This window comes from Prionailurus viverrinus, chromosome D1, assembly GCF_022837055.1.
Source record: "Prionailurus viverrinus isolate Anna chromosome D1, UM_Priviv_1.0, whole genome shotgun sequence".
NCBI lineage: Eukaryota > Metazoa > Chordata > Mammalia > Carnivora > Felidae > Prionailurus > Prionailurus viverrinus.
Window position 1 is genome coordinate 102,041,859 of NC_062570.1, and position 11,191 is coordinate 102,053,049.

Genomic DNA, 11,191 nt, shown 5'->3' on the forward strand with positions numbered 1-11,191 from the left:
GAATATACTTGGTTACCAACAGTAGGGCTTTTTTCTGTGGTACAAATTCACATTTTATATGTAAAGTTAAAATTAGGCTTAAAATTAGGAATGTGAGAAGTCATGTTTACATGTTCTCTAATTTCTCACTAATTCATTCATCACATTGAACCAGCAAATAAACAGAAACAATCGCAGAACCTTAATGGCTGTCGATTATTGTTTCCCCTAGTAGATTTTCACTATAAATCTTCTCACGGATATAAACCTCTTTGAAATCTCTCTATCTCTTTATTTATCTATTTCCATCTATATCTCCACTTTTGTCTCTGTACAACTGCTATTCTTTTGCCCTCAGTTCTTCTAATTGTTGAGGAAAATACTCTTTCACTGGAAGCTCACTGTGACTCTAAGATATTTGTCCTTTCCTGTGTATATCACCAAGAACATCTTTGTATCATGGCAAGAGGAAGGAAGGAAGGAAGGAAGGAAGGAAGGAAGGAAGGAAGGAAATGAGAAAAGAAAAGTTAAACTTATTTCTAAAGCTATTTTACAATATAATTTTTATTTACAACTTCCCAACTCTGTTCTCCCAACAAATGGGGCAAGAACCCTTGGAGTCAGAAGTTCTGGGTTTGCATTCCTGTTTCCTCCCCTATGAACTACATGATTTGAAGTAAGTCATTCAATCCATCTAATCATCACGCTGATTCTATAACCAATTTTATTATTCCCACTTAGAGATTAAAATATACTTACAGGTAATTTATGAACTGCCAAGTGAAAATTTAAAAAACGAAACGAAACAAAACTGTTCTCCTTCAATCTTCTCAGAATCCCAGGAATTTTGGACTCTGTCCCCAGCTGGCAGGCATAGCAGTTTTTCCAAATGCCCCAGCCTCATCTATTTTAAGCACGTATCCACATACATTAGCACCAACATAAAAAGACAATTGCAGTCTAGTGTTTCTGCATTATCCAATAATTTTATTTTTGGCTTCTTTTTATCATTCCTGAGAGTCTAAGCTAGTAACAGTAACAGGGGGATAACCTAGAAAAAAAGATATAGCCGTGTTTCCCCAAGATTTTCATTTAAGAAAATGTTGCCCTATCTAACATTTTCTTCAGGGCATCTTTAACATCTTTATTTCTTAAGCTATAGATCAAGGGATTCAACATTGGTATGACCACAGTATAGAAGACTGAAACCACTTTATCCCTTTCTAGGGCATAGCTGGTACTTGGTCGGGAGTAAACGAAGAGAATAGAGCCATAGTACAAAGTGACAGCCGTCAGGTGAGAGCCACAAGTGGAGATGGCCTTGAGGCGGCCTTGAGTGGAGCGCATCTTTGAGATGGCAGCAGCAATGAAGAGGTAAGAGGCGAGGATGAGCACAGTGGGAGTAATGACATTGGAGGCCAGTATGAAATAGAGCACAGCCTGGTAGCTCTCCTTCACATCACAGGCCAGCTTTACAAGGGGAGGTAGATCACAAAAGTAATCGTCAATGACATTGTTCCCACAGAAGCTCAGGGTAAATGTCTCACTGGTAATGAGGGTTGAGTTAAGAAAGCCACCAAAGTATGAAACTGCAACAAGACCAGTACATAACCTCAAAGACATCGCCTGGAAATAAAGCAGAGGATTGGAGATGGCCGTGTAGCGGTCATAAGCCATGGCGGCCAACAGGTAACACTCACTGTATGCCAGCCCAGCCGAGAAGAAGAACTGAGCAAGGCAGCCAGCAAAGGAGATGCTTTTGTCTTCCGCAGCGCAGGTCATGAGGATTTGGGGGGCATAGACAGAAGAGTACCAGAGATCCAGGAAGGAAAGATTTCCGATGAAGAAATACATGGGTGTGTGGAGTTGACAATCAGCACCAATCAGAGAAATCAGGGTGATGTTCCCGGACAGACTGATGACATAGATGGTGAGGAAAATGACAAAGAGTACTCTCTGTAACCACAAGTCTGCTGTGAACCCTAGAAGTATAAACTCTTTCACTCTGGTGAAATTTTTCTCATCCATCGATGTGGGGTGTCTATGTTCCTTTCCTGTGGAAAGATGAATAACTATGTCAGCATTTCAGTATATCAACTTCTATCATTTGCCATTTGAGATCACTGAAAAACCCAACTGATGCATATACGTTGTTCACTGTGAGATATGCTCATGCTACAGTGGGTATCACTCTTTTTAGGTAACAGAGAAATCAGTGCTATGCTGACTCGGGAGTTCGGTTACTATGCTCATCACGTAGTGCATGTCACCGTATTTTTTTCTTTGAGTCAAGTTGACACACAATGTTACCTTAATCTCAGGTGTGCAACATAGTGATTCAACAAATTGATAGCTTATGCTAGGCTTGCCAAAAATGTAGCTACCCTCTGTCACTATAGAATGCTATTAAAATACCATTTACTATATTCACCGTGCTGTGCCTTTTATTCCCTGTCACCATGGATTTTTCAATGACTTTCTCCTCCAACTCCAATTGAGCTGTTTCTTTTTTCTCTTTGCACTTGGGGTGGTTGAGCACCCCGTGAAAGATATGAAAAAGGCAGCTTGAAGGAGGGATCTGGTTTCTCTTCTGGTCATTGTCTCCTTTTGTCTTTACTAGAGAATTACATGAAGAAGCATACTTTCATTAGTCTAAGCATATTTTGGAATATCCTTGGAAATGTATTTACTATAATTTCCTTGAAAGCAATAAATAGAAATCTCTTATGCTTGAGGGAAAAAATCAAAAAACTTAATTTTGCCCAGATGCTAGGTGACGGACTTACAACTGAGCTAGAAAAATAAAGAATTGTTCTCTTGGAATTGTATCTATTTTATGGTAAGAATCTATACTTTTTAACTTTAAAATACATAAATAAACACATACATACATACATATGCTATAATTATTGTCAAAGTAGGAATTCTTCGTAATAAGCAAAAGAAGCTTGGACTAAGTGACACTTTAATTGCCTTAGAATTCAAGGCTGTCATTTTCACAAAGTATGTTCCTGAAAGCGGCTTAAGACCAAGAACCAAGAGACCTGAGTTCTGATCTTGCTGCTGATAATGTTAAATAAACTGATAAGCTGCAAAACTCTATTGTCTCACCTACCCTCCTTAGTTCAGGGGGCCGTTAAGAGATCACAGATGTGCTTAAGCACTTTAAAAGCTGGACGTTAAAATCATGTGTTGCGTTCTCTATGATTTCACAATTTCTTCACCTCAGTAATCTGTCCTTCAGAAAAATTTGCTTCACCTCCCAAGGACTTCTAATTGCACCTATGCTATGATTCCTTAGAGTTTCATTTGTTCTCACGAAGAAACCTCCCCTTCTTCAATATGTGGCTTTTATACAAGCCGGTAAATTGCTGGGCTCGACTGCAGAATTTTATTGGGAATGAAAATTGCAAGAGGCTTTTCTTCCCCAACTCTCCTGTTTGCCTCTCCAGTTATTAAAATGTAAAATAAACATATATATGCATACATACATATGTGAATATGTACGTCCCCACTTTTACAAATTGAGAAAAAAGGGGTCGAAGGCATTTAGGGTGATATATAAGACACAGGTAAATGAGATAATAAAATAAGAAAAGGCAAAGGAAAAACAAGACCAAGACATAACATAGAGGCAAGGATGGAACCTATTGCACAAAGTTCTACCCACTGTTCTGTAGGGACAACAAACTTGACTCAAAACTTTTTAGCAGCCCATCTATAAAATTAGTAGCATCCAAAAGACAGGTAAATCAACCAAGAGTTTGGGCAAAACATCACCATTCTTGTTACCAACTTTGAAATGATTTCTTCCAAGAATCCTTGTGAAGAGAGTGAGTGAAATAGAATGCATAATATATTGAATAGTGTTATTATATAAGGAGACACACAATAAAGAGCTCTTCTGACCTTTACCTGTGTTCATTCGTAGACTTAAAGCTGGTTATATGCCTTGTTAGAGCCAAGGGATGGGCAGAAACAAAACATCTCCCCCTCCGCAGCTCTCAAACACCTCCCTGTAATAGGGAGATCTTTCTAAGAGGTAGATATGTCTGAGAGTGGTCATCCACAAGGAACTGATCTCTTAATTCTCAGTCCCCTCCAGGCCAAATGTACCTTCCATCATATCTATATCTATATTTCTGTATAAAGATCTTAGATATTAAAGCAAGTGAAAAAACATATAAATAGATACAGATAAAGGTACAGATAGATACATAGAGAAATAGATACGATAGATTACATACAAATAGGTAGAGATAGAGTAGATAGATAGAAAGAGAGATAGAGTGATAGATAGATGATAGGTAGACGATAGGTAGAGAGATCATAGATAAACTTGTACTTCTCTTAAGGAACTCCTCTCCCATGCACTGCCTAATGTAGGAAAGGAAACATTTTCAGGTCATGAAAACATTGGCTGAAGTTAATTCCTGTACTTTGACCTACTTTAAGGGCTAATAAGTTTCCTGCAAGATATAAGGAGGCAGGCTACACACAACTACATCTAGCTACAGAGGGTTCCTGAGAATAAAAACATCCATCACGTACACATCTAATTGCCTGTTCCACTGAAAAAGACAGGAACTAAAGATAAGACATTTGGAAACGTTTCAGCTTTTCTCATCAAATATATTTAATAAGGAAGAAAACCTTGTTGTATTTCACAAAGTCAAATTATGCTTTGGTTTGATTATATCAAGAAAGGGGGGTGGGGTGGGGAGGGTTGGTCCATATAGTGATTTCCTGACCGTTTTCCTCTAGTTAAACACAATACTTACTTCCTGAAAATAAATAATGATTTTGTTTGAAGTTCAACTCAAGTCAGAATTTCTCACATTATCTTAGGGAAAAAAAAAAAGTGCCTTCTATTCATTCCACAGGAATCCTCTTTTCAATGGTAACAATGGGAGGACAAAATATAAGCCTGATCTTCCCTTGGGGCTATGCCACGAAAAGCCAATCTTCAAACGCTTTTCTGGTTCCAAGTGAACAATTACAGTGCTCAGTTTTATTTCTGGAATAAAGAAGGGAGAGATCATTTATCACAAATATATTTGGCCCAATTGACCTGGAAAGTCCATTTGTTTTGTGAGTTTCATTGATGTATTTGAGATCAAACAGAATTTGGCAGAGAGGAATAACCAATAGAATTGTCTGCATATAATAGATGCTCAAGAATTACTTGTAGTCCGTAATGATGTTAATGGTGATAACGACAATAAGGAAAAGGCCTTTGAATTTTAGCTCTGAACCACATTGAGAACAACTTAATAAAATGTGCCAGTTTGCAAACAATGAAATTGAGAGCATTTGAGAAATTGAAATTGAGAAACAGAAGCAAAGCCTCACGGTTACAGCAAATTTTATCTCTACATCAGACCATAATTATATTCATCCATTTGAAATATATCCATTGAGCAACTCTTGGGTATCCAACACTGAATTAGATGTTGAAAAAGATACAACTATGAGCCAAGGTAAGGACTTAAGTGAACTTATAAGGGTTAAAAAGCAAACCCAGGACAGAGATTGCCTAAGTGTGAACCCCAGGTCTACTGCTCACTAATTGTATGACCAGGAGCAGGGCACTTAAACTCACCAAACCTCAGTTTTCTTATCGATAAAATGGAAATAATTTGTCTTCCCCATATAAGTGTTGTGAGGATGAAGTGAGATAACATATATAAAGGTTTTAATAAATATCAATCAAAATTTTTAAAAAAACAAGCAAAAATTAAAATAGACATACAGTGCCTGTTCTTGTGGAAATTACTGCAGTTTGGGGGAGGGATGTCAAATAAATATATGACATTATACACTATGACTAGCGTTGTGGAGGCATAATAATAAAATGTCCCCAAATTAGCACAGATTGGAGAGGGCACTAATGTAAAGGGAGAGACAGAAAACATCAAAGAGCCCCTAGCATTGCTAGAAACCATACAGAGATTGCAAAAAGACACAGCTTCTTGGCCCAACTGTGGCCAGAGACCATTTTTTGGAAGGATAGAAAGAAGGAATAGGATCATTCTCACTGAATGAGTTCTTCAACTTTAGTAAGAGACTCTTGCATGATGGGGGAGATACCCCCCGCCCCCCGCAAAAATGTGACTGGCCAGATTAGAGCAGGGTCATTAGCACTTGTATAAGTAGAAACTAAATCAGAAAAAAAAACTGTTACTGTTGTTGTTTGTGACCCTATTGTAAATCACCTGTCCATTTCAAGAACCTCAGACCAATAGGGCAACTTGATAATGTGTCAAGGTCCGATGCAAGACACAAAGGGTCATAAGTTACATCCTTCCTCTTCAGCCATTTCTGCTGCTCACCGTTGCCATGCCCTTGATGACGCTGACCCTCAGAACTCATGCTGCTGCCTGAAAAAGCCTGCACCGTTACCACCTCTGCTTGGATTCAAGCCTGCAGTTCCTTGTGCCTAGAATGTTCTTGCATGCTTCTACTCAAACCACATGCTTCGAGTCAAAAGTTAACATATGGCATTCCCCACCCTCCCCCCATCCCCCATCAACACAATTAGTCAGTCCCTGCATTTTGTACTAGGTACTCTGTACAAACTACAGTGTGGAACATCAGTAACTCACGGTTCCATCAGGGACCTGTCCTCAGGGACACCTGTCCTGAATCTTCAACTCTTAATTAGAGGAATAGTTACAATTCTAAGTGTTTGCAAGATACCAGGCACAGGGCTCAACATTTTCTGGATATTATGTCACTCAAACTTGGAACAAGTCAAAGAGAGAAAAACCTGTGTAGAGCAGCGGAGAAATATCCTAAATACCATGCAGTGGAGAAAAATTAAAAAAGTATGAGACAACATTTCTTTAAGAAATAAAAGTGTTTTTAAAAAGCAGAAAAAGAACAGCAACTTCATTTAAGCCTGTGACTCATTTGGTCAGTCAATGCATGTCAAGTATTAAGAACCTTGTTTAGCATACATAATAATCAGTATATAAATTTTGAATTAATATTAATATTGTTTCTATTTAATTTCTCTGTTTTGAACATTTCAGTGAGTTTTACATCTTTCTTGGGGAGATAAGGCACTAAAATTTTAGAAATTATAGATTTTCTGGTAACGTGAAATTGATAGCTAGTTTTTTGTTAAGTTTCACCCTGTAGCACCCTGAGGAGAGTATAATGACAAAAAAGTGAGGAGACAAATTGACAATACCATCAACTACCCACTAGAAAAAGGAAGCTCTGCTATGATATTCCCAAATGCAAGAGGCGTTGAGCCTGGATGAAGAGAGAAATGAAATATATACACAGACATCCTATGACATGTATTTACGATCCAAATCCCAATCATTGCATGGTTATGTTAAGCAACAGAAGTCCTAACACAAAAAATATTCGAAGAAATAACCACTGAGGAAATACCAAACACTCAAACATACCTCTCTGCTTCATAATAGCTAACCTACCCAACCAAAAGATCAATGTATTTGAAGGTCAGAGTTTGGTTTACTTCATCATGCTATCCTCAGAGGATACATTGCAGCCATAATGAAAACCAATCACAGGAGAAAATTGCCATATTTTAATTGTGGATGCATCTATTGAGCCATGAGGATCTGATGTGTAGCAATCTAGCAATTAAATAAAGGAAAAGCAAAATAGATGACGATCCGATAGAGCTTCGAAGAGAATTGAGATACACAGATTAAGAGAAACCTTTGAAAAATTCCATGAAGTTCTCCAGAGGGTTTTGTGAAACTAACACCCTTTTTGAATGAGCCATGAATAACCGTAATGGAGTGCTGGAAATATTATGCACCTCTCAAATTTAATTTTTTATTGGTTTCATGTATGAATTCGTACATAGTCAAAATTCTGTATAGCATTTCACAGTCTTTGTTTTTCAAGATCCATTCCATCAAATACTTTATTACGATATATTAGAAAATGTTAGTTTTGTTTCCCATGTTCGTGCATTTCATGGACATTTGCTTGGTATCTTCTTTCATCAAATCATAAGGACCGTCAGTATTTGTGAATGGTTAACTCTTATTCTGCACAATGTACTTATAAAATGGCTTCCTTTCACAGGGCAGGAAGCTGGAGAAGGAGAGTGACGAGTGATAAAACCCTTTCTATCTTTTAAGGAGTCTGTGTCTCTCTTGTCCATTGAATGTTCCCTGAACCACATATGTGTCCACAGCCACATTTCTAAATTTATGTGCCCTGATAATGCCCTTTTCCAGAACCTACTTCTTCCATTCCAGTCTCATGGTAGAAGGAACACCTCAGTGCTCAGAGGTGAATAATTGAATAAAATTACTTCGAGCCAACTTTCACTTTTTAATTTTCACGGATTTGATTTTAGACCACATTGGAAACAGAGTCAGAAATAATTTACATCCCATTTAGCCATAGACCAAATATTTACTGAGAAGTGCCTATGGGCCATTTATCTAAGTATGTGCTAATCATTAGCTATACAACCATGAACAAAGTAAAACGACTCCTGGTCCTTGTGGTGCTTTTAGTTCAGGTTGTCACAACTGCAGAGGAAAGCAATTCTTTCGTGTGACTATCGCAACTTCCATGATTTGCCCAAGACCATGAAGATAGGTAATGGCAGAATCAGTATACTGGGAACTTGTCACAGTGCACTTTGTATGTTTTACAAGTCCTACTACTTAACCTTCTATCTTCTTTCTTTCTTCCTCCCCCCCCCCCACCTGAATGGATTTATCTGCCTCTGCTAGAGCAAGAGTTCTAATTTCAGCATCATTGTTCATTAAGAAGAACACAGATGAGCTTCAAAGTGTTCAAGATTCTCCCTGAAGACCACATCCCTCAGCCTATTGTGCAGTTGATCCAGGATCACATGACTATATTCGGAACAGCGGGATGTGAACAACAGTGAGGCACACTGTTCTTATTTCTGTGCATAAAACCCCATACACAACATTTATCCTGTTTTGGTGATGGTGACACCAAAAGAGGGAAGGAACCTGGCTTCTTGAAGTCACCAATTAGTGCAAAGATGATGTGTCCCAAGGACATGGAATGTAATATAATCTAGCCTATCCCTACTAAAAGAGTCTTGTCACTCATTTCAAAATTGAATAAATATAATACTCTGTGTCAACTATACTTCAGTAAAAAAAAATCAAACAAATAAGTTTTTAAAATGTGGCAACTACATCAGCTTTGCAAATGTTAAAAATCAAAGGCAAATAAAAATGCAGTCCCTACCTCCGAGGATGATAATTTAATTGTGGGAAATGTAAACGCAAGCCGATATTTTATTTTTTTTAATTCAGTTTATTCATTTATTTTTTTTTGAGAGAGACAGCAAGCAGGGTAGGGGACGAGAGAGAGAGAAAGGAGAGAGAGAATACCAACCAGGCTCCACACTGTCGGTGCAGAGCCTGATGCAGGGCTCAAACTCACTGACCATGAGATCCTGACCTGATCCAAAATCAAGAGTCATAGGCTTAACCAACTGGGCCCCAACCCAGTTGGTTTTTTACCAGGGCCCCAACAAGCAGATATTTTAATACAACTTTTTCAGGCAAATGTAAAGGGAAAAATGTGTGTCAAAAAGCAGTTATCTCCTGGAGTTCCCACTCGATTTTGCTGTAAGTTTATAAGTGCTCTAAAACAACAGTCTATTTTAAAAGTTAGGAGAAGGTATTTGCTATCTCATAACAAGAATCTTGAATTTGAAGGGGGTTAAATATGAAGTGGAAGATTGAGGGATTTTCATTTTTCCTCTCTCTACTTCAGTGTTGGATTCTTTTTAAATTTTTTTTAATGTTTATTTATTTTTGAGAGAGTGAGCAGGGGAGGGGCAGAAAGAGGGAGACACAGAGTCTGAAGCAGCCTCGAGCTGTCAGCACAGAGCTTGACACGGGGCTCAAACCCATGAACTGTGAAATCATGACCTGAACCGAAGTCGGATGCTTAACCAAATGAGCCACCTAGGCACCCCTCAATGTTGCGTTCTTTTTTAGCAAGAGGCATCCATAGATATATTACCTATATCATAGAAATAAAAAAGAATTAAAAATTATTTTGCCAGGACTTAAAATATAGGAAATGTAATTAATGACACTTTTAATGAATATTTAAAATTTTTCCTTTTTATATGAATATTTACCCATATGTGGAAAGCCAAAAAATACATTCCAACTTCAGCTTAGCAGGGAGAATTTTGATGCCTTGTGCTGGATAAAAGCAATACCACCTTTCAGCGTATGCATACATCTGTTCAACAAGAAGCACCTTCCATTAGTTAGGCTCTGCTGCTCCAAAACTTTTATAGAATCTATACCTTCCAAAGCATCCATGACCAAGAGTCCCTATTTTATAGCATTTGTTATGCTATAAAATTTACATGAATTTGTGACTATGTATTTCCCTGTCTCTTTCCTAAACCACAAACTCCAAGAAAGCTGGGTCTACATCTGTTTTTACTCACTAATATACTATATTCTTCCCCTGGCATAGCCCTCTATGTAGCACCTGGCACATGAGTACTTGATAAATATTCATGAAGTTAGTTAACTGGTTATTTAATACACTGAAACATAATAACCTCTGAGTTGTTTCTTAGATTAAAAAAAGCAATGCACAGAACAATGTATACAGTATCTTTCCATTTGCCAGTGTATGCAAAGATATATACATGTGTGTCCCTACAAAGATAAAAACTTTGTGGAAAACAACCCAGAACTATTAATATCGATCCATTTAAAGAAGGAAACTGCAGGTCTAGGTTGTGATCACCTCTTATTGTGGATTCATTCATATGCTTTACTGGAATATTTACCATGAAAATATATTATTTTTTTCAATATAAAAGCATAAAACCAAACAATAAATAGTGTAACCATTGCCAAATATATATGGAAAGGTACTAACATTTTTTTTACGATTTGTAAAATCAGAAAATAAAACTCCACACACCTTTTAAATTTGATTTTTAATAAAAAATTATGTATATTTAAGATGTACAACATGATGTTTGGTATACACGCACAGTGAAACGATAACTACAATCAAGCTAAGTAACATATCCATCTCCTAACACAGTTATCATTTTTGTGTGTTTAGTGATAGCATCTGAGAACGACCCTCTTTGCAAATTTCCTGTATACAATACAGTATTACTAACCATAGTCACCATCCTGTATATCCTATTTCTGGAACTCACTTATCCTACGTAAATCAAACA

At 37.4% G+C, this 11,191-nt stretch overlaps 1 protein-coding gene across 1 annotated transcript; it reads right to left on the reverse strand.

The window, feature by feature from the left end:
- Positions 1 to 1,071: 1,071 nt before the first annotated feature.
- Positions 1,072 to 2,007, reverse strand: LOC125177210 (olfactory receptor 1013-like). The gene has a single exon (XM_047879325.1). The coding sequence runs from the start codon at positions 2,005 to 2,007 to the stop codon at positions 1,072 to 1,074; it is 936 nt and encodes a 311-aa protein (XP_047735281.1).
- Between the last annotated feature and the right edge of the window lie 9,184 nt (positions 2,008 to 11,191).